The sequence below is a fragment of the Bombina bombina genome, chromosome 2 (genome assembly GCF_027579735.1).
Source record: "Bombina bombina isolate aBomBom1 chromosome 2, aBomBom1.pri, whole genome shotgun sequence".
Lineage (NCBI taxonomy): Eukaryota > Metazoa > Chordata > Amphibia > Anura > Bombinatoridae > Bombina > Bombina bombina.
Genome location: NC_069500.1, coordinates 1,411,959,393 through 1,411,984,844, shown reverse-complemented (window position 1 = coordinate 1,411,984,844; position 25,452 = coordinate 1,411,959,393). Strand labels below are relative to the sequence as shown.

Genomic DNA, 25,452 nt, shown 5'->3' with positions numbered 1-25,452 from the left:
AACTTGCAACAGATATCCAGAAGGGGTTTGTTTTGCTGAACCTACCCCATAAAGGGGACTGCTGCCTTGATTTGCTAATATTCTATGCAATAATTCTATGGCTATTACTTTTTTGTAATCAAGGATTTTAATCTAATGATTTTTTCTCCACCATAACTCAAATGAGTATTGTTTTTTCCTCTGGAAATAAGCTTCACCAAACAGCAAATCAAACCTATCTTGTTCTGATAAGAGTTAATAAACTCGAAATGGCTGTCCTGAAGTGGTTTGTTTTGCTGAACCCACCCTATAAAGGGGATTGCTGTGTATTAATATAGTACTTGGAAGTAAAAAGCATGAGATATTGTATATCTAATTTGCATATTTTACCCAGAGTTCCCTGGTGCATGAATAAGAGTGAATACACTCACTAAAAACAATGACAGATTGTGCTATAGTAGCTAATTTGAGCTGTCGTAAATATGTGAATAAATAAAATATAATAAAAATAGAACTATAGAAAATTTTAATCAAATATATAGATTAATATGTGTAGCTGTATCTACAGAACATTAAATATACACAGTGGCATAAAATATTGACACCGGTGTCGCTAAACTAAAATGTGCCAATTTCAATAAAAACTGAAGGGCAAGATTACAAGTTGTGCAGTATGAGTTTTCCCCGCCCTATATGGTCTTTTTGTGACCAATTTCCATTGCGCAGCTATTACAAGTCTTGAAAAACTGCGATTAACACTGTCTAATGAAAATTATTTATAAAAAATATTGCACACAAAAGTTATTAGGGCTCAAAGATAGGAGATCGCGGGTGTTAAAAAAAATGATGCAGGGATATTACATTGACATACATACACATACATTGAGAAACATGGATTAATATGTATAGATATATGTTTAACTAGGGAGATAATGATTTAAACAATATCTCAGAGGGATTTTCAAAGAGAGATAGATCTCGAGACATATATATATTCTTATACATATCTCGCTATAAATAGATATATCAGTCCAAAAATCATCACATATATAGAGAAATTTTTATTTATAAATAAATAGAACATATTCCGTTACGAAAACATTTTCACAATATGAAATAATCAAATTTTTATGTACACTTTTCGAGGAGAATACCTCAAGGGATTTGCATAACATATTAGGGATTTTGTGGGGGGTTTCCATTTGTCTTCTCCATTGACTTCTATGGGGAATACGTGAACAAGCACGCGATTTGGCTGTTTGCATTACGTGGCTTAACGCATGCACAAAATAATTTATTTTTCAACTTGTAATAGCTGAGCAACCCCAAATGCGAAAAAACCATAACGCGGGCAGTCTTTTCGCAACTGATTTGCCGTGCGACTTGTAGTCTACATATAATGGCCTAAATATCTGCAGATATTACCCAGTCTGTATAACAACGATCTAAATAGTATTATAAATATGTCCACAACCTCTTACCAAGTATAACTGAAGAGATTGAGTGTCCCATCACAATTGGTCTCTAGAGAGTATGACGATAAGTATGTCACATCACGTGACTTCCAATGGAAAAGTGAACAGTTCGTTTGAATCTGAGATACTGTTTAGCGCAATTTTATGAAAGAGTAAAGAATGCAGCAAAGGCAAAAGAATGTTGTGAGCATCGCTTTACCTATCGTTGCCACAATTTAACGGGTGATCTTGCCTTTGACATGTATAGTTGCATGAGATGCTCAGTACGTGATATCTAGGTACACTGAAAAACAATGATTACAGCAGCAACATATAGAAAACAAATGTGCAAAATGGTTTATGTAAAAGCTTTTTAATGGTACAGTAGTCTCACTGGATAGAAAGAAAGGTGCCTCAGGGGTGTGGCTGTGATCATTCTGGGGAGTTCTAGAGGCGTGGCCATTCTCATTCTCTTTATCTCTGTTTATAGGTTTTCTTTTTTGCATATGTGTGCGTGGATTGTTTTATAGAGGGATTTCTTTTTATTTTTCATTTTCATTTATTTTTTCTGTAAGATTTTAAAAGCATTTTTGTAAAGCTGGTTTCCCTCTCAGCTGAACTGTGAGACATGAATGATTACACAGTGGTCTGTAACGAGTCTTTGATGACTTATTTTTCATTACACAGTGGTCTGTAACGAGTCTTTGGTGACTTATTTTTCATTACACAATGGTCTGTAACGAGTCTTTGGTGACTTATTTTTCATTACACAAGTAACTGATAACTCTCTGAGCAGCTGTGGAGTTTGAATGCTGTTGCATGGGATATGCAGCATATGTACGTATGCCACAGATTATTATTCTTTTATATTTGAATGCATGTGTTTTTCACCTAATAATATTCATGAAATACGTGCAATTAATAATTTGATATTATTTTTATTAATTGTAGGATTAACATGTTTAAAGGGGCGTAACAGGTTGGTAGTATGCTGGAGCTGTAAATTCCCTTGCATAATACACAGGAGCAGCTGCTATGAAGCCGAGATAACAAAAAGGCTGTTTTAGCCTTTTTTTAATGCCAAGATTGTCACCACGTGCACACCCATGGTGTTGATCTCAGCGCCAAAGCAGGCGCCAATTGATAAGTATGCTTTGTACACAGACATCGCATACCTACCAATCAGCAAATTCCCCAAGGACTCTAAATGTAATACAATAACGTAAAAACCACGCTGAGTATACATAGGCAATTTTACCCAATCGACTAAAATCATTTCAGATTTGCGAGTTTGTGCTAAAAAAAACGTTCTGTTAATACCTTGTATTCTTTTCAGTCTAAGCCGTAATTCTTTGTCTCATTAGCTAAAAATCACTGTTCTAAACTTCGTTATTACATTTTCTCATTGTTAATATTCTTATATCAATTATTTATGACTGCTATGTCTTAAAACTGGTGATGTTACACAAGATTCAACCAAGTCGTCGTTTACCTTTTATTGAAGAAATTAGGATCATTTTAAAGCTTCACTGTATTGATTCTGCTATTTCAGCCATATATCAATCTGACAACTCCAGTAACATACCATATGTTTACTTTAATCATTCAATAAACAGTTTTGAAAGATCCGACACACATTATTATTCTACTATGTATAGTTTTTCACAGTAATCAAATGTGCAGATCACAACAAACAAAAGCTTTAAAATATTATTAAAGATATATTGCATTCTTGTTATCAGACCTATAGGAATGCTCTTTTTAAGTAATTTTTTTACTTCCAATCTAATTTCTCCTCTGCAGCGGGTGAATCCTGGTATTTTTCACACCAATATGGGTGGAGTCAGCATGTGAAGTGACAGACTTAGTATATAAATTGGGCTTGGCTGAAAATGCCACGTGCGTTAACTTTTTATTCATCTTGATTGATTTTAACTTCCCTATGTATGGTATTCTAATCTGTTAAAATCACATCTATTTGAATTAGTTAAAGAGACAGTAAACACATTGTAATTACAAGACATTTCTGTTGTGTTGCTATAAAATAACATAGCAGCCAAGTCTCAATGTTTATCAAACAAATTAACATCCTTTGTACTGCAATTATTTTTCAATAGTCAAACTCCTCCCACTATTTGTGTTATTTAGAGGAGCCAATCTGGGCTTTAGTAAGCAGACAACAAGACTAACCACGGTCATAAAGTTAGTATAAAGTGAATTGTTTTCAAGCTGTTATCTGATTATGCCAATTAGGGACAGAAATGTAGCAGGGTTAGTCTGGAGAAGTGAGCATGGGGCTTCTAATGTTCTGAAAAGTAGAAATTGCTCAGTTTCTAGAGCTAAATTACATGAAATGGGGCAAAATAAATCATGCAATTTTTTGATTATGCATAATTAAACATTTTATATTCAAGTCTCAAGGGGTTTCTGTCCCTTTAACAGGACATTAAACTGCTTGGTACAATGACTGCTTACTGTGTCTGAATATAGGGTTTTGAGTTTTTTCCATTTAATTTATAATATCAATTCTTAACAGTTGTGCTATTAACTATTTCATATAGTTGAGTAATAAAACACCCAAGCGCTGCATTAAAAATCTTAACTAAACATTCCTAGGATTATATTTTAGTTGTGTGCAAGTTTAAAACTTTAGTTTCAACAATTGTTTACTTTTTAAAAAATTTTTTATTAAACATTGTGCTTATTGACATGTGAACTGAGCATATGTAGGAAAAAATCCATGCAAAAATGCACGCTATGCAGACAAACAGGGCCAACAGGATAGTAAGGGGTCGATTTATCAAAGTGTAGCCGATCATGTCCGCTGCACATCGATAAATGCCGACAGCATACACTGTTGGCATTTATCATTGCACAAGCATTTATAGTGAAATGTTAGTGCATTGCCACCCCCTTTTGTATCCGATCGGGCTGATTGCTGTCCGCCGCCTCAGAGGTGGCGGACAAGTTAAGGAACAGTGGTCTTAAAACCGCTGCTTCTTAACTCCTGTTTCCGGCAAGCCCGAAGGCTCCCTCGGAAACAGGTGTGTACGGCCTCATTCAGGCCGTGATAAATCGGGCCCCAAGGCTGCTGAATGAACTTTATACACAGACAAGTGTTAGACCATTCATTGCTCTCAGTAGATGTGGTGTTTGAATAAGGGTGCAAGGGACATTTATTACTGCTAATATAATTATGTTGCAAAAATGCTCTTATTTTAAATCGTAATGAATTTGTGCTCATTTCATTTATTATGCCTCTTTAGAAATGATTTCTGTTGCTATTGTAAAGACTGGAAAGAAATACCTGCAATCTTATCGATACAGTCTAAAAAAAATATCAATTGTCTGTGACCATTAAAAATAAACTGTGATACAGGGGCCACATAATGTAAAGACCGTGCCATAATATGTACGTATCTTATTTTATTCACAGATTGAGACTTCCCAACTAGAGCCAGAAATAGCGATGAAAACCACCTCCAGGACCGTGATTTACAACAAAGGATTGTAAGCCAACTCGCACCATCTCAGCACTAAGCAATGGACATTGCACCACTCCACATTGTGCAGGCAAAGGGACCAGGGGACATCTTCATCTACAGCTGGTGGATAAATAGCATTTTCACAAAGTTTGATACTTCACTGAGGTGTTTTAACATTACTATGACATCATGTAGCACAATGTGACATCAATATTTTAGGACTTAGATTAAAAAAAATAAAAAATGTACAAAAAAAAATAAAAATAACACCCAAAAGCACTGCATGAGAAGTGCAATAATAATTGGTACGGTCTGATGTCACCTCACAAGATTTGTCATGATATAAGCATTTCTCTCCCTTATTAAGCCACTGTTGACAAATGGGATGGACAAGAGCAGTCTAAAGTTGTTTTTTTATTTTGTCAACAAACATCTCACTAGGAGCACCATGTAGGACGAACTGGAAGCCAATTACCCAAAACTCTGCTGATGAAACTTTTTAGAACCTGGGGAGCGATATGTTTGGCTTTAGGTTTCCGACCATGTTTCTACAAACTATTTAGGCAGTACATTTTTTATACAGAAGCAGATATTTAGAACAGCAGGATTTATTAACAAAACCTCTTGTAAAAGGTGCTCTTTTTAAATGTGTGGCCTTTCTGTTATTCTCTTTAAATCTTCCCCAGTTAGGGTTGCCATCTTTTTCTGGAAAAAAATACCGGCCATGCTCATTAGCATAGATTTGTATAAATAATTGTACAGCATATATTAGAAACTAAAGCTGCTAGGACTGGTTTTACATAATCATTGGTTTATAATTAGATTCCAATACACTTAGAAGAAGTGATAGCATTTGTATTTCTATCCCCAGATTACATAAGTTTGGACTGTTAAGATATTTTATAGACAATTCACTGTTATGATGGTGGAGGTGGGTGTTTGATAGAAAAGTTTAGAGCAGTGAGTCTCAACATTTTCTCTAACAACACCCCTGATATACTTTTCAAATTCATTTAAGTTTATTTTTTAAACTACAATAATTGACTACAGTAAGTTAGAAATGCAATTTATCATTAAATGTGCGTTACCCATATGCTAAATCATTAGAAAGTGAAGTAGAAGATCTGTAAAGAGCTGACTAAAAAAATATTAGATGAACATGTCTTTGTAGAAACTGAAGATATTTATTTACCTACACAGTTCCTCAGTAGTCACATTCTATTGTAGAGGAAATATAAGTATCCAATCATAATGCATGTCCTGGGACTAGTAAGGGAACATCCATCTGGCATGTGAAGGCGCCATAACTTTCTTTTCCTCTTCAGTTTAAGGACATTTATTATAAAATCTCTTGCGATCAGGGTGAAATCCCACAAGAATATGGCAAACTCCCATGAGATTACAGTATAGCATAGTGTTAACTCAGCAATGATGATGCTAAATGGCTGTTTTTGTTTCACCATGCAGATTAGAGTAAGAACAGTAGATAAAGGGTAACTGCTCACAGAGCACTTGCTATGGTGAGTTGATCTTAGCATTATATAAAGAAAAAGCAGGTATAGATCACAATCCTTTTTCTTTCTCACAGTTGTATCAAGCATAAATAAGAACTTATATTAAGTAATATTATGTATTTATGGTTATAGAAAGATCCTATCAGTTACATTGAAAGAATGGCAGGTTTTACTGAGCATAAAATGTCTGCATGGGGCGGTATCTGTACTGCATCCCGTACTAAATCATCTTTCTTTAACAATCATTAACTGGGTTTTAATTCCCACTTTACAACAGTTGTTAAAGGGTACAACAGGACAAAGTGTTTATCAGTTGGTTCTAGTATCCTTGTTAACTATACCTGATTTGGATAGGTTGCATCAGTACTAGGGCAGCTGATAGCTTTCAGATTATTCAGTATACGTGGACATTAAAGACTGTGTGTTCCTGCCATATCTATAGGTATAAGCTAGTTTGTACAATGTCTGTCTCTGGAGACCTAAACTAAAATGCAATGCCAGACAATAGAATATTCTTGTGTATTGTTATGCTAATGAGTGGGAGTATAAGTGTGGATAACTACCCAAGGAACGTCTGATCATTCTCCACAAACACATTTTTACTTTATTCCGTAAGTAAACAGTTTTCCAATTGTACACGAATAAAAGGTCCCCTCACAAAAAACAAATTACCACAATCTACAAAACCAAAAACAATGAATACAATAAAGCATGTAATCCCTTGTGTGCATTATACATGAGCTAGTTTGATTATCTTCGAGTATAGTCTGTCATGGTCTGTAACGGGCATTAAATACTAAATAAATTTCATGCACCTACCTCTAATAATGGGTGCTGCCATTTTGGAACTTAGGTATTTGAAGGAGAGTTTCTGCACATGTGTAAACACATCAGCACTTACAAAATTACAGCACCCTTGACTAAAATGAGGCAGCGAATAACCTTAAAGGGACATTAAACACTAACTAAATGCTAGATAGAATGATGCATTCAAGGAAAAGATTAATCTGAGAATAACCTGTAGATATATTTTTTAAAGTTCCATTAGTTGTTTAAATATAAACAAAATAAGTGTACATTTTTAGTGTCTATAAAACAATGGGAGCTGCCATGTTGTAACTTAGGTTACCTTCTCTGCTGTGACCAATTACAGACAGTTATAAATCAGTCACTAGAGTGTGCAGCCAATGGCTGTGTGGAATATAACAGTGTTCTGCACTTCCATTTCTAACAGGAACTTAAAAGCTCAAAATTTCAGAATGGAATTACAGGAAAAGGGGACAAAATAAATAATAAAAGTATATTGCAGAGTTTTGTTTATATATACAACTTATTTTATATTACCATCTCAAAGTGTTTAATGTCCCTTTAATAATATGCTGAGAAAATATATTTAATGTTTAATGTCCATTTTATGATTGTAGGAACTGTATGAAAGGTTTTGATCCAGCAGGGCCTTGTTCATTGTTGGGAACCAAGGACATACTGGTAGCTTTTCTTATGTAAGGGTGCTCCATATGAAATGAGAAGGTGTCCAATGCTTCATCCTAAAGCCAGTATCCTGCCTGAGCTCCTCCACATAAAAACTATTAGGTGCCTTTTTAAAATACCAGTACCCAATATCTGTATTACATATCAGGAACAATAAACATTGGTGATCTTAGTTATAGGGCTCCATTTATTAATGGCCAGACGGATTAGGTTGGTTATTGTGAGCCTGTTCGCTTGGCCTTGCTGCGAGCTGGCCGTATACGTTGCTCGCATTTAACATTGCACAAGTCGGATCAAGATGGTTTTACTCTGCCCATTTTAGGTGGCAGAGTGGACTTAAGACCGCTTCTACTTAACTAGCGTTTCAGGCCCCAAAATGATGGGAATGATAGTTGTAGTTCCATGATCAAATGAAAAGCCAGAATAGATGGAATAATTGGTAAAATGAGACAACATATGCTATAGTAAGGTCCCAAGTCTTTAGGAAAAATTCTAACTATCCTAATAGCAATGCTATGTATCTGTTATTAGCTCATCCTAGCAGCAAAGTAGGTTCCAGCTAGGTCCTTCCTTCCTTGGTTGTAGGTAGGCAACCAGCGCATGGTGATTTTTTTTTCAAGCTACTCAAGCTACATGTAGTTTTGTATTTTGCATGTGGAGCACTTACTCTTAGACATCCACAATTTTATATTTAGCTTTTTATACACCCTTAAAAAAATCGATCTTTTAATGGAAACACTGTTCACACTTAAACTATGGTGGAACCAAAAATAAGCACATACTACTGATTTCTCATAAATGATACAATAGTGTCGCCTATAGGACAACTTTAGTGGAAGCACAATAATTAAACTATCCTGTGAGCCATGGCAACAATTAAGCCAACTGAGAAACACATAATCAACAGATAACCCCTTGTGACAGTTGGCACAAATATCACACTCCAAAGTTAATTCAACTGCTATAAATCAGTAGTAAAATCATAAAATATTCTGAGAAGAAATGTTAAAAAAAAAAAATCTATCTATGTCAAACTTTCCTGAGTTTTATAGGCCGTAATGACATAATGTCTATAAAAGTCTAGCTGGTTTTCTAAGCACACAGTACAAGAGCCGTTCCTTAAACACCAGGGCATAGTGCATACGAGCCAATCAGGTCACAACCTCTTGAACCAAGCGATTGTAATAAGTAAAAGCAGACTAGTTCGGGGGGGGGGGGGGGACTTTGATCCGTCTTGTGCATCACATTCCATAAAAGATTATAAATGGACACTCTTATGTTCCCAGTAGATGTGTATTTGCGAAAAATTTGTTTAGTCTGTAAGATTTGTTAAAGATTTTTTCAAATGTTCTGTTCGTCCAAATTTCGTCCATGCAGGTATCCGGTTCAGACGAATATTAACAAAAAACTTACATTATAGGATTTGAACAATTAAAAGAACTTATCTTTCAATGTTAAAAAAACATACAACTCCTGTGTTTAGTGCCTGACCGGCTGTCCCTAACATCAGTCATTAGTAATACTATAGCAGGATTAGACAGAGGGACGATGGACAAGTGAATGGTCAGACCCCTGTACCTCATTACAAACAAAGGCACTTAGTAAACAAACAATATAACTCCTTCCCTCCTTTCCTGCACCTTTTTTTGGTGCCGAACGGCATGAACGAATAGATTTTGTTACACAATCATTAGTTTTTCATCGGTTTCATCCAATAATGTATTTGGTGGTTCGTATTTCAAACGAATCAGCAAAATCCGGACAATTTGCTTTCGTCCAAAGACCAAATGCAGATCTCAAGCTCCCAGCAAGGCTTGTGCATTTACATGGATATTTAACCCAGAGCACATAAAAACAATTCAAAGTTGTTGTTAGGTTAGATTCAAAAGAATTTGCTGTAATTAATTAATTCATCTTTAAAAAAATCTGTATTATAATAGCCATCTCTATATGTGATCATATGGGTCACTTGCCTTGTAGAGCACACTTTTAAACAGATGTAAGTGTTGCACAGTCAAATGTATTTGTTAACAATCTGCCTCTGGATGATCAGACTGGTTGACATGACTACCTATGACATCATACAAGACTTAAAGGGATACTGAACCCAATTTTTTTCTTTCATGATTCAGATAGAGCGGGAAGTTTTAAGCAACTTTCTAATTTACTCCTATTATTATTTTTTCTTCGTTCTCTTAGTATCTATATTTGAAAAAGCAGGAATTTAATCTTACACGCCAGCCCATTTTTGGTCCAGAAGCCTGGATAGTGCTTGCTAATGGGTGGCTGCTTTTAGCCACCAATCAGCATGCTCTACCCAGGTGCTTAACCAAAGAAGGATCGACTCATAAGCTTAAATTGATCATTTAAAATTGATAATAGGAGTAAATTAGAAAGTTGCTTAAAACTTCATGCTCTATCTGAATTATGAAAGAAAAAAAATTGGGTTCAGTGTCCCTTTAATGCCATTCTGATTGTTTTTTGTAATTATTTCTTCTGTTATGTGTGATCAGTCCACGGGTCATCATTACTTCTGGGATATAACTCCTCCCCAACAGGAAATGCAAGAGGATTCACCCAGCAGAGCTGCATATAGCTCCTCCCCTCTACGTCAGTCCCAGTCATTCTCTTGCACCCAACGACTAGATAGGATGTGTGAGAGGACTATGGTGATTATACTTAGTTTTTATGACTTCAATCAAAAGTTTGTTATTTTAAAATAGCACCGGAGCGTGTTATTACTTCTCTGGCAGAGTTTGAGGAAGAATCTGACAGAGATTTTTACTATGATTTTAACCGGAGTCGTTAAGATCATATTGCTGTTCTCGACCATCTGAGGGAGGTAAAGGCTTCAGATCAGGGGACAGCGGGCAGATGAATCTGCATTGAGGTATGTGGCAGTTTTTATTTTCTGAATGGAATTGATGAGAAAAGCCTGCCATACCGTTAAAATGACATGTATGTATACACTTCAGTATTCTGGGGATGGTATTTCACCGGAACTACTCTGTTAAAGGTCATTAATCTTTTTAATAACTATTCTCATGTTAAACGTTTTTGCTGGAATGTAGAATCGTTTAATTTTGCTGAGGTACTGTGTGAATAAATATTTGGGCATTATTTTCCACTTGGCAGTTTTTTTTTTTTTTTTGCTTTAATTGTGACAGTTTCGTTTCTCTTCACTGCTGTGTGGGAGAGGGAGGGGCCGTTTTTGGCGCTCTTTGCTACGCATCAAAAAATTCCAGTCAGTTACTTTTATATTTCCTGCATGATCCGGTTCATCTCTGACAGATCTCAGGGGTCTTCAAACTTCTTTGAAGGGAGGTAAATTCTCTCAGCAGAGCTGTGAGAATCCTTATAGTGACTGTGAATAAAAACGTTGTTTTATTTTCTTATGTACAAATTTAATTAGTGTTGTTTTTACTAATGGGAACAAACCTTTGCTAAAAGATTGTGTTGTTTTAAAGTTTGATGCTATAACAGTTTTTCAGTTCATTATTTCAACTGTCATTTAATCGTTAGTACCTCTTTGAGGCACAGTGCGTTTTTTTTTTTTGCTAAAAAAGATTATAACCAAGTTGTAAGTTTTTTTGCTAGTGTGTTAAACATGTCTGACTCAGAGGAAGATATCTGTGTCATTTGTTCCAATGCCAAGGTGGAGCCCAATAGAAATTTATGTACTAACTGTATTGATGCTACTTTAAATAAAAGTCAATCTGTACAATGTGAACAAATTTCACCAAACTGCGAGGGGAGAGTTATGCCGACTAACTCGCCTCACGCGGCAGTACCTGCATCTCCCGCCCGGGAGGTGCGTGATATTTTGGCGCCTAGTACATCTGGGCGGCCATTACAGATAACATTACAAGATATGGCTACTGTTATGACTGAAGTTTTGTCTAAATTACCAGAACTAAGAGGCAAGCGTGATCACTCTGGGGTGAGAACAGAGTGCGCTGACAATGCTAGGGCCATGTCTGATACTGCGTCACAGCTCGCAGAGCATGAGGACGGAGAGCTTCATTCTGTGGGTGACGGTTCTGATCCAAACAGATTGGACTCAGATATTTCAAATTTTAAATTTAAATTGGAGAACCTCCGTGTACTACTAGGGGAGGTCTTAGCAGCTCTCAACGATTGTAACACCGTTGCAATACCAGAGAAACTGTGTAGGTTGGATAAATACTTTGCGGTACCGGCGAGTACTGACGTTTTTCCTATACCTAAGAGACTAACTGAAATTGTTACTAAGGAGTGGGATAGACCCGGTGTGCCGTTCTCACCCCCTCCAATATTTAGAAAGATGTTTCCAATAGACGCCACCACTAGGGACTTATGGCAAACGGTCCCCAAGGTGGAGGGAGCAGTTTCTACTTTAGCTAAGCGTACCACTATCCCGGTGGAGGATAGCTGTGCTTTCTCAGATCCAATGGATAAAAAATTAGAGGGTTACCTTAAGAAAATGTTTGTTCAACAAGGTTTTATATTACAACCCCTTGCATGTATCGCGCCGATTACGGCTGCGGCAGCATTTTGGATTGAGTCGCTTGAAGAGAACCTTAGTTCCTCTACGCTAGACGACATTACGGACAGGCTTAGAGTCCTTAAACTAGCTAATTCTTTCATTTCGGAGGCCGTAGTACATTTAACCAAACTTACGGCTAAGAACTCAGGATTCGCCATACAGGCACGCAGGGCGCTGTGGCTAAAATCCTGGTCAGCTGATGTTACTTCTAAGTCCAAATTACTTAATATACCTTTCAAGGGGCAGTCCTTATTCGGGCCCGGTTTGAAAGAAATTATCGCTGACATTACGGGAGGTAAGGGCCACGCCCTACCTCAGGACAAGGCCAAAGTTAAGGCTAGACAGTCTAATTTTCGTCCCTTTCGGAATTTCAAAACAGGAGCAGCATCAACCTCCACTGCACCAAAACAGGAAGGAGCTGTTGCTCGTTACAGGCAAGGCTGGAAGCCTAACCAGTCCTGGAACAAGAGCAAGCAGGCCAGGAAACCTGCTGCTGCCCCAAAGACAGCATGAACCGAGAGCCCCCGATCCGGGACCGGATCTAGTGGGGGGCAGACTCTCTCTCTTCGCCCAGGCCTGGGCAAGAGATGTTCAGGATCCCTGGGCACTAGAGATCATATCTCAGGGATACCTTCTAGACTTCAAATTATCTCCCCCAAGAGGGAGATTTCATCTGTCAAGGTTGTCAACAAACCAGATAAAGAAAGAAGCGTTTCTACGCTGCGTACAAGATCTGTTAACAATGGGAGTGATCCATCCGGTTCCGCGGTCGGAACTAGGACAAGGGTTCTACTCAAACCTGTTCGTGGTTCCCAAAAAAGAGGGAACTTTCAGGCCAATCTTAGATTTAAAGATTCTAAACAAATTCCTAAGAGTTCCATCGTTCAAAATGGAAACTATTCGGACAATCCTACCCATGATCCAAGAGGGTCAGTACATGACCACAGTGGATTTAAAGGATGCTTACCTTCACATACCGATCCACAAGGATCATCACCGGTATCTAAGGTTTGCCTTCTTAGACAGGCACTACCAGTTTGTAGCTCTCCCATTCGGATTGGCTACGGCTCCAAGAATCTTCACAAAGGTTCTGGGTGCCCTTCTGGCGGTACTAAGGCCGCGAGGGATTTCGGTAGCTCCATACCTAGACGACATTCTAATTCAAGCTTCAAGCTTTCAAACTGCCAAGTCTCATACAGAGTTAGTTCTGGCATTTCTAAGGTCGCATGGATGGAAAGTGAACGAAAAGAAGAGTTCTCTTTTTCCTCTCACAAGAGTTCCATTCTTGGGGACTCTTATAGATTCTGTAGAAATGAAGATTTACCTGACAGAGGACAGGTTAACAAAGCTTCAAGATGCATGCCGTGCCCTTCATTCCATTCAACACCCGTCAGTAGCTCAATGTATGGAGGTGATCGGCTTAATGGTAGCGGCAATGGACATAGTACCTTTTGCACGCCTACACCTCAGACCGCTGCAATTGTGCATGCTAGGTCAGTGGAATGGGGATTACTCAGATTTGTCCCCTATTCTGAATCTGAATCAAGAGACCAGAAATTCTCTTCTATGGTGGCTTCATCGGCCACACCTGTCCAGGGGGATGCCATTCAGCAGGCCAGACTGGACAATTGTAACAACAGACGCCAGCCTACTAGGTTGGGGCGCTGTCTGGAATTCTCTGAAGGCTCAGGGACTATGGAATCAGGAGGAGAGTCTCCTTCCAATAAACATTCTGGAATTGAGAGCAGTTCTCAATGCCCTTCTGGCTTGGCCCCAATTAACAACTCGGGGGTTCATCAGGTTTCAGTCGGACAACATCACGACTGTAGCTTACATCAACCATCAGGGAGGGACAAGAAGCTCCCTAGCAATGGTGGAAGTATCAAAGATAATTCGCTGGGCAGAGTCACACTCTTGCCACCTGTCAGCAATCCACATCCCGGGAGTGGAGAACTGGGAGGCGGATTTCTTGAGCCGCCAGACTTTTCATCCGGGGGAGTGGGAACTTCATCCGGAGGTCTTTGCCCAAATACTTCGACGTTGGGGCAAACCAGAGATAGATCTCATGGCGTCTCGCCAGAACGCCAAACTTCCTCGCTACGGGTCCAGATCCAGGGATCCGGGAGCGGTTCTGATAGATGCTTTGACAGCACCTTGGAAATTCGGGATGGCTTATGTGTTTCCACCCTTCCCGCTGCTTCCTCGATTGATTGCCAAAATCAAACAGGAAAGAGCATCAGTGATTCTAATAGCGCCTGCATGGCCACGCAGGACTTGGTATGCAGATCTAGTGGACATGTCATCCTGTCCGCCTTGGTCTCTACCTCTAAGACAGGACCTTCTGATACAGGGTCCATTCAAACATCAAAATCTAACTTCTCTGAAGCTGACTGCTTGGAAATTGAACGCTTGATTTTATCAAAACGTGGTTTTTCTGAGTCAGTTATTGATACCCTGATACAGGCTAGGAAGCCTGTTACCAGAAAAATTTACCATAAAATATGGCGTAAATACCTATACTGGTGCGAATCCAAACGTTACTCCTGGAGTAAGGTTAGGATCCCTAGGATATTGTCTTTTCTACAAGAAGGGTTAGAAAAGGGTTTATCAGCTAGTTCATTAAAGGGACAGATTTCAGCTCTGTCCATCTTATTACACAGGCGTCTGTCAGAAAATCCAGATGTCCAGGCTTTTTGTCAGGCTTTAGCTAGGATCAAGCCTGTGTTTAAAGCTGTTGCTCCGCCATGGAGTTTAAACTTAGTTCTTAACGTTTTACAGGGTGTTCCGTTTGAACCCCTTCATTCCATTGATATAAAATTGTTATCTTGGAAAGTTCTGTTTTTAATGGCTATTTCCTCGGCTCGAAGAGTCTCTGAGTTATCAGCCTTACATTGTGATTCTCCTTATCTGATTTTTCACTCAGACAAGGTTGTTCTGCGTACTAAACCTGGGTTCTTACCTAAGGTAGTCACTAACAGGAATATCAATCAAGAGATTGTTGTTCCATCCTTGTGTCCAAATCCTTCTTCAAAGAAGGAACGTCTTCTACACAATCTAGATGTAGTTCGTGCCCTCAAGTTCTACTTGCAGGCAACTAAAGATTTTCGCCAAACTTCTTCCCTGTTTGTCGTTTATTCTGGACAGAGGAGAGGTCAAAAAGCTTCCGCTACCTCTCTCTCTTTTTGGCTTCGTAGCATAATACGCTTAGCCTATGAGACTGCTGGACAGCAGCCTCCTGAAAGAATTACAGCTCACTCCACTAGAGCTGTGGCTTCCACTTGGGCTTTTAAGAATGAGGCCTCTGTTGAACAGATTTGCAAGGCTGCAACTTGGTCTTCGCTTCATACTTTTTCCAAATTTTACAAATTTGATACTTTTGCTTCTTCGGAGGCTATTTTTGGGAGAAAGGTTCTTCAGGCAGTGGTTCCTTTTGTATAATGAGCCTGCCTATCCCTCCCGTCATCCGTGTACTTTTGCTTTGGTATTGGTATCCCAGAAGTAATGATGACCCGTGGACTGATCACACATAACAGAAGAAAACATAATTTATGCTTACCTGATAAATTCCTTTCTTCTGTTGTGTGATCAGTCCACGGCCCGCCCTGTTTTAAGGCAGGTAAATATCTTTTAAATTATACTCCAGTCACCACTTCACCCTTGGTTACTCCTTTCTCGTTGATTCTTGGTCGAATGACTGGGACTGACGTAGAGGGGAGGAGCTATATGCAGCTCTGCTGGGTGAATCCTCTTGCATTTCCTGTTGGGGAGGAGTTATATCCCAGAAGTAATGATGACCCGTGGACTGATCACACAACAGAAGAAAGGAATTTATCAGGTAAGCATAAATTATGTTTTTGCTGTTCCCTGATAATTCCTATGAAGGAGGAGATCTGCGAGTGGTCTCTGTCTTGCCTCTGACAGTACCAGCAATTGATCTTTATCGTTTTGGTTTGCTAGCTGTTTGTGTCGGAATTATAGATAGGTCTGATGTCTTAGGAAAAACTGCACTAAAAGCCTTGCAACTTCTATAATACAGAAGCCGAGTTATTAACACCATAGTTTGTCAGCTTTTCATATCTTGTGCAAGACGTTATTTTACCCTGGCATGCTATAGTTTATTTTATATTTTTTATAGACATTTTTCACCATAAATGAAATGCATTAGTTTCATTTAGTGTTATTACTTATTATGAATCCCAAGATTACACACTAATAGAAGGAGACAATTGACTTAAAAGACCAGTTAATATAGTAGATTTGCATAAACAAATGCATTTTATGTCTATTTCCACTCCTCCTGTATCATGTGACAGCCATTAGCCAATCACAAATTAACATACTTATAGTCTGTGAATTCTTGCACATGCTCAGTAGAAGCTGGTGACTCAAAAAGTGTAAATATAAAAAGACTGTGCACATTTTATTAATGGGCATAAATTGGAAAGTTGTTTAAAATTGCTGCTTTGTCTGAATCATGAAAGTTTAATTTTGACTTGAGTGTCCCTTTAAAGGGACTCTAAACACTAAATACATTTCATGCAATCACGGGTGCTGCCATTTTGGGACCTAGGTTACGCTGCAGGTATATGAAGGAGAGTTACTTCACACGTGCAAACACAGTAGCACTGGAATGTAGTGAGATTTAAAATGGCGGCACCCATGACTAGAGGGAGATAACCTCAATACTATGCTTATAAAATGTATTCAATGTTTAATATCCCTTTTAATTATAATTTAGATACTCTTAAATTTTGTTATAGTGGGTTTATCAGTTGTACACTTACATGATTAATTAAAGGGATATGAAACCATAAAAAATTTTCTTTCAGGATTCAGAAAGAGCAGCAATTTTAAGCAACTTTCTCATTTACTCCTATTATCAATTTGTCTTCATTCTCTTGGTATCTTTAATTGAAAAAGCAGGAATGTAAGCTTTGGAGCTGTACCATTTTTGGCAGCACCTGGGTAGCGCTTGCTGATTGGTGGCTACATTTAGCTAGGTTTATCTTTCAACAAAGAATACCAAAAGAACAAAGCAAATTTGATGATAAAAGTAAATTGGAAAGTTGTTTAAAATTGCATGCCCTCCCTGAATCATGAAATAAAAAAATGGGTTTAATATCCCTTTAAATACTATATCACAAAAGTCACATTGATATTTACTAGGGATGTGCATTCAGTGTAATCACGCAGATCCGAATACCGAAGATCACGTCTGCAAGGCACATTCGGCAATTTTTGGAGCCGAATTTCTTATTATTAAACACACTTAGGGCTAGATTTATTAAAGCTGTATACGCGCCCCTGTACGCCTCAGCTCGCCTGTGGCGGGGGGAAGTTACCCGCAGGTATTCGCCATTGCACACGAGTGCAATTTTGCGCTCACATGCAATCCCGTCCCCTGCCCGCGCACAGCCAATCATGCGCGGGCAGGAGCTGTCAATCTCCTCGGTCTGATTAGACCGAGGAGATTGAATTTCGCCACCTTAGAGGTGGCGAAGAGATTAGGAAAGCGGCGGTCTGGTGACCGCTGCTTGATAAATGACGGCGACCAAGTTCTTGTGAGAACTTGCAGGCGTAGGGCTTTAATAAATCTAGCCCTTAGGTTTGTGCAAATCCAGTTCTTAGTGTCTTGCACTTTCACAAAAATAAATCCAGCTCCAAAAATTGCAGAATGCAGCTTGCGGCTGTCATCTTCGGTATTTGGATCAACCCAAATGCACATCCCTAATATTTACTATTTTAAAAAGACAAGTTAGAGGCATCTGAGCCTTAAATTTCTCTAGCGTTATAAATAGGCTGACCATATTGCCGCTTTAAGAAGGAACACATCTGAAAAATACATATGTGAGGGTTCTTATACAAAACCATTTCTTTAAACAGCCCTGACATATGTATTTTTCATATGTGTCCCTTTTTAAAGCGGCAATATGGTCAGCCTAGTTATAAAAAATGATCTATTATAAAATATAACTGTAAAGTTTCACATCCATTCTTTTTCAGCGTCATTAAGATGGGGGTTTAGTATATATCTGAGAAATGATATATTCAAGAACACATTCATTTCATGTGTATACATTTAAAATAATATTCAACAGCAGATAGGAACAATGTGATCCCTTAAGTACTCACATTCTATAATTGTTAGTGCTTAATTAAACAACGATAATTAATAAAACAATGTATTTTGAATCAATGTACAAATAAATAAATAAAAAACAAGCAAACAAAAAAAGATTGAAATAAAGCAGTGTAGATCATGGGTCATGATATCACAAAAGATCCTCTATATAAGACGTTCTTCAAGCTGATTTGACAAGTGTACTAGTGACCCGTAGGTACTGATCATGGGGGTCGTTCAGTTTTAGTTTTCCTGAAACATATCAATTCCCTCCTTTAGCTATGCATTATGAAGGGCCAAACCCAGTGAGAAGAGCTGAATTAGCCCTGCACAATGCATAGTTAATGCTGTGTACAAATTACCTAAAATATGAGAATTGCAGGTGAATCATATGCAGCATTAACTGTGCATTGGGCAGGGCTAATTCAGCTCTTATTGCAGGGGATACTTACTTGGTTTGGCTCAATATAATGCATAGTTAATGAAATATTTAAAATCACCTACAATTCACCTGCAATTCACCCCTTAGTGAATAGAGCCCTTGGTCTTTCATACCTGAAAGTGCTCTAAACACTTTTACATTTTGCACCCAGTTTCTGACAAATTGTGCAGCTGTGTGAAGAAGGGAAATGTATGAATCCATATGCTTCACATAAATTACTAATTTGGAAGATGAATAACTTGTATAGGTGAAAGATAATTAAAGTAGATTAATCATTAGCGCACCTTAGTATTTTTATTTATTTTCTTTAAAAAACTAATAACAGCCTTGTGCACATTCTATTAATGGCTAATTAACTGACCGGCAAACTGAAAACAAGAAGTGCCGGTGATTTAAGTGATCTTTGGAAGTTGCTCACCTGAGCTTATAACAACCTTCTCTGGAGCAACATAAAACATTAATTACACACCGAGACCATGAGAAAAGATGTAATTGATTTCAGAGAACCCTAATTAGACCTATGAGAACACTAAAGGGAAAATAACCAAGGTAGGGCAGATTGTTTTAAATGGACACTGCACTCAAATGTTTTTAATCGCGCAAATCATAGAGCAGCACTTCAACATAATAAGCTTAAATTTTTTTTAGCTTGAAAAGGTTAAGTAAGAGCTATTTGAAGGGAAACCACCAGGAAATGCATATTTGTGCACAAGTCATACCTAGGTATCTATTTCTCATTGGCTGTTAGGACCAATCCCACAGAAAAAGTTGAACATAAGAAGAAGATACAATAAAAAAAAAAATCAAAGTAATACATTTTTAATTACTCTTTTTTATGTAGTTGAAACATTTTTGAGTACAATAGCGCTTTGACTTTTATTGTGATGAAATACAAGATTGAAGGTATATAACGTTAAACGTTCATGATTCAGACCGTGAATGTAATTTTTTTTAAAATGTCCGATTTACTTCTATTGTGAAGTGTACTCCTTTTTCTTGTTAGCAGCAATGTTGTTCTAAACGTTGTTGCAAATGAAGCCTCCATTTAGTGCTCGTCATTTGTCCTACTTCAGTATGCTCTCATGGAAATGGCAACATTTCAGCAAAGTAAATTAGAAAGGTGTTTTTTTTTTGTTTTTTTTTAAGGGTCAGTAAATTCACAGTTACAAAAATCTTCGACAATGTTCATTGGTAGCATTACATTTAAACCGCATTATTTATTTTCAATAAATATTCATATTTAGATGTTTTATTTAATCTTTCTTTTTTGTCTGCAACCGTTAATTGCCGTTCGTTCTCCAACCCCTCGATGACATATCTAAGATGGGTGGTATAGACAAATTCTGTTCTTCCCACATGCAATTATTTACACGCCCACATTTCCTCCCACTGAAGCTCGCTCACGCTTATGTCTCTACAGAGCGGCTGTTGCGTCTCATCAAGAATCAATTGCGAAATTGAAAAAAAAAGAAGGCGCATGCTTTCTTATACCTGATGTTCTAAGCATCGATCGCTTCACGGGAATGCCGGAAGTTGCGCATGTGCATACCTGTGTAAAGAATAAACCAGGAAATATTGATGTTATCGGGCGCGCATTCACAAATTTTGTCCATAGCGCGACTAATATTTTTACAATAGTTGGCTAAACATTACTTACAAATATTTTAAAAAAGCGGCGGTGCAGTAGGCGGGCAGTTAACATACAAGGGGGCTAAGATTTGGGATCAAATTAATAGGCTAAAAAATTAATTATTGAAAAAGTGATGAATGAAACTTATGTTTAATACATCATGCAAATGTAAATTTGAAGTTTAAATTTCGGTGTATACTGTCCCTTTAATGGCATGCAATAGCTGAATAATTCTGGCTTTCTATGCCCCTTTAATTAGCTGATTTGTTTTTGGAAAGGCTGGTGTTAACCATTTAGCACCCAGAGCACTATGGGGTATTTCACTAGACACTGAAAAGTAAACAAATAGGACTCTGCTTTTATTTTGTTAAAAACAGTCAGCTTCATATAAAACTTCATATAAAACTGAATTGAATCTCCTTGACATACTGAACATTGCTGAAGATATACAAAAAGATTTATCTATATCAAGTTTAATTTCACAGTTTAAGTTCTACTGTCACATTTATGCAGCAAAAGTCCTCTACTGAGCATGAGCAAGACACTGATAGGACCTAGGGCTTGTGTTTTCAAGCAACCACTAAGGAAAAGCTACTCTCCTGCCTTCATGTAGAGACCACAGCCCTTTGTGGGGTGTGACAGGAAGTAATGGACCCTGCACAGATTAAGTTAAAAAAAAGAAAGAAAAGGTAAAATTCTTTTAAAATGGTGAATAATACATTTCTCAAAAACGTCCAGTAGCACAGGACCAGATTTATAAGTTTGCAGGGTACCCTCTGTCTTCTGTTCTGGGCTATTTTGAGTTGTGGTCTCCCAAAGCACAAATTTTTAGTTCTACTTTTTTCTTTCGGGGGGGGGGGGGGGGGACATATCTAGTGCACACAGCCGCCATTGATCCATTCCTGTAGTGTATCAAAGAATCAGCCGTAATGTTTTAATATATATCCGTTATTGATTGAACTGGATTTAGAATTGTGTGTTAAGAGATAACAATGCTGAACCACCATTGTAATTTCACTTAATTCCAAAGACCACAAATCACATCATTATGTATACAGTCTCCATGGTTACAGCCTGAACCAATCATATTTCATTCCTACTTTAATACCACTCTTTATTTTGGATTTTGTATCCAATTTTTTCATTGGATGTTATAATATATTTTCCTTTGTATATCAGTTTTATAATACTAAAACCATTACTTTTCATTGCACCTATACAGACCAGACACTTGGGTATGGGGAGGGAGCATAAGGACTTCCAACAAGGGTGTTTAGTTACTATGAGCTCACAGTAAATAGCTTCACAACATTCTGAGTGATAAAGTTATTTAAGCAGCCACCTCTAGGGAGAAACCCTCTCTCAGGCTTGATATCGTTATTATTATGATTACCCAGGTCATCCACTGTAATTGTAAAGCATATTGATTTGGAATCTCACCCTTCTCCAAGACTTAGCTTTAGCCCCTAACTCTAACCCTATCCAACAACATAATGAAGGTGGTGACATGGGCTTCATAACTGAGGCAGCAATTTTATCATATTCTCATGCCAGCAATATTGTTTTTGGGGTGAGATCACAAGGGGGACATCATTTTCCAGATACCATCTTTGTGTACTAGCCAAAATATTCTCATTCACAAACCATACAGTGTTAATATTTACATATCTACACTTGTGGTGGTATCTCTGGTCAATCCACTTTAAAAAAAAACTTTCTATGGCAATCACTTGATCCATTGGTCCTCTGGGAGGTTCACTTTTATCACAGGATATCTAAAGCCAGTATTTTTTTTCGATGTCAGATGACCTAGAGCCATTTAGAGATTGTAGAGAAATGTTCCTTAAACATAGCTTTCTTATAAAGACATTTGCAGACACAAACACAGAGTATAATATATTAAATAATATTAGTTTAATTCTCATATTAGACTACCAGATGTGTATGAACAATGAATTAATGCACAATATATTTCAGGTTGTAAACTGTTTCACCGCCCACTAACTGGCTAGGGAACATAGGTGTCTTAGTACAGCACTATCTCCTCTTGCTGTAACTGTATCTAATTGTGATCTCCAGTAGTGGGACTGGTTAGGAATGTTTTGTAGCTCAGAGTTCACTTAGTCTTCCAAACAATGTGAATATCTAATCACAAGCATATATACCTCTATCAGATAAAACAATGTCTTTTTAACTTGCTCTTCACCTTGATATGTATGTAATAAAAACAGAAGCATTACAGCATCTTTCTTGCGTGTTTTTTTGTGAAATTATTCTTGTTGAACTTTCAATATAATGACTGACATCTGTTTTTCATTTATCATACACAATCACAACAGGAAAAAACTGTGACCCAAAATTCATTAAATAGAATAATAGTAATTATAGATTGTAATAAAAATGTTTTGTTAACAGTCAATCACTTACTGCATTAACTGTAGGGAGCTGTCCACTTAATCAAAACAGTCATCCGGATCTTTTCTTTTTTTTTTTTTCATAAATATTTTTCTTTATAAAATAGAAATTCACCGTACAGTAATATTGATATAAGATTACATCAAAACATATCTTATGACAAAATATAGCTGTATGCATGGTTGACGGAAAAATACATTTCACTCATTGAAATATTCAGAAACATTAGAACTGGTGTGTCAACAGTGTATATTCACATAATAGCTAATATAGGAAAGAAAAGAAAAATCAGATATCGGGCATTATTTGGCCCTAGGGAAGGAGCAAATAGAATGTAAGCCAACAGGGCCCACGTACTAATTTTCCAGACAACTTGATAAATAGAGGTTATACACATCTCCCTCATATAGAGGGTAAAGAATGAGATAAAGAGAAAAGAAAAAGGGGGGGGGGAAGAGAAAAGAAGAGAGAGAAGAAGAGGGAGAAGAAAAAAAAAAGGGGGGGGAGGGGGAAGGGAGGAGTGAGGGAAGGAGGCGGACTGGGGAAGGGGCTGCATGAACTCTCTCCTCTCATTTCAGGAGTAGATCGCGCTGCTGGTGGGTCTCATTTATCGGAGTTCAAACCAGTCAGACCACGTCTCCCAGTAAGAGTCCAGGGTATTATTCTCTCCGGAGACATATCTCTCCATGGTAGCGAAGTGATTTATCACATCACAGATCTCATTTAGATTTGGAGGCTCTGTCTGTTTCCAAGCCCGAGCTATGCACAGTTTGGTCGCTGCCAGGACGTAAATTAAGAACTTGTTGGTGTTCAAGGAAAAGGATCTCGGAAGAATGTGGAGCAAAGCCATCTCTGGTGTCAGGTGGACATCCAGGTTCATGAAGCTAAGTAATAATTCAACCTCTCTCCATAGGGAAGTGACCTTCGGACAGCTCCACCACACATGAAGGTCGGAGCCCTCATGGTTACACCGTCTCCAGCACTCTCTGGTGGAGGACGGGTACATCGCTGCCAATCGGGTTGGGACTCTATACCACTTCAACACCCCTTTCATCCGGATCTTTTCTTGAGGTGGTTAGGGGTTTTACCGTAAGATTGCTCCATTCTGCGCTACCCCCTATTTGACTTCTCTACTCACTGCTGGACACAGATCCCCTCGTAAGACAACAACTCCTCTGGCTCAGGGTGATGATGTCACACGAAGAACTCTGAAAATATGTCCATGTAACTCTTTGTGTACTGTTAATCCAAGCATTAAGGTTGTCAATTCACAAAACAGAATGCTTGTAATTGCTTAAAATGTTCAAACATTTGTATTAAAAAACACAAGGCTCACAACAGGGATGAAGGTGAGATGAGAAACAGCTTACGCATTTCGTCTGAGAGCCATAATCATATCCTGTCATGTCTCTTCACCATTTCAATTGGCCAAAGGTTAAATGAAAATGTATTATCCATCCATTCCCTTAAAGAAATATCCAGGTTAGCATATTAAGGGCTAGATTACGAGTGGCGCGCTAGTTGTTGCCCGTGAGCGATATTGGATTTTTTTGGCTTTTTGCGGGCTACAGAAATAGCGTGCGTATTATGAGTTGAAAGTAAATGCATTTGCTTGAGAAATATCCAGGTTAACAACCGACAGGCATTTAGACTCTGACGCAATTGCTCAGAAGAGCAAAATTGAAACAAAGGGGTTATGCAAAACGAGATATTAAGCAGGCTAGATATGAAGCCCAATCAGTTAGCAGAGAGCTCCTATTGAAAGATGCAGATGAGAAATTAATTGGAGTAGTAAATGATGGCTTTATAATGTTTTTAACCCCTTAATGACCGCAACGTACCATGAACATCTCTGGTCGTTAAGTATTTGTCTGGGTGTAATAGCAAGACTGTGCTATTAAACCCTCCCTCCCTCCTGCAGGCTTGCTAAAATAGCGTGGTCTCGCTGCTGGATGTAAGACCGTGCTATTGAAAAACACCCCCCCATAGCAATGCTACATTGCTGGTCATCAAGAGGTTAAAGGAAGTGCAAAAACATAGGAAATATTCTTTCACCATAACAATTGAGGAAAGTAGATTTACCTACTAGCTCATGGTTACACCACAAAGTCATGTACAGGTGTGGACATGCGAGATACAAACCTTGTGATCATGTAACACGAACGTTTAAGACCAATTTCACCTAGAAAACGTTTCAGATTGACAGTTGTCTTAATTGTACATCAGCATCATCAATATATTTTATTAGTTGTGATTTATATAATATTTAGTATGTAGGGCTCATAAAGCGAGATGATCAATTTCGTATCAGGGAACATTTCTTTACGATAAATATAAGAAAATCCTCAACCCCTTTGGTACAGCATTCATTCAAATGGTGTGCTATTGAAAAAGTG

General features: G+C 37.9%; 1 protein-coding gene across 1 annotated transcript in view; it reads left to right on the top strand.

The window, feature by feature from the left end:
* Positions 1-8,095, top strand: part of SFXN5 (sideroflexin 5) — a 923,442-nt gene extending 915,347 nt beyond the window's left edge. Inside the window, exon 14 of the mRNA XM_053704357.1 lies at positions 4,870-8,095. Within this exon, the coding sequence (XP_053560332.1) occupies positions 4,870-4,947 (78 nt within the window). The 3' untranslated portion in view covers positions 4,948-8,095. The remainder of the gene's footprint in view (positions 1-4,869) is intronic.
* Positions 8,096-25,452: the final 17,357 nt, after the last annotated feature.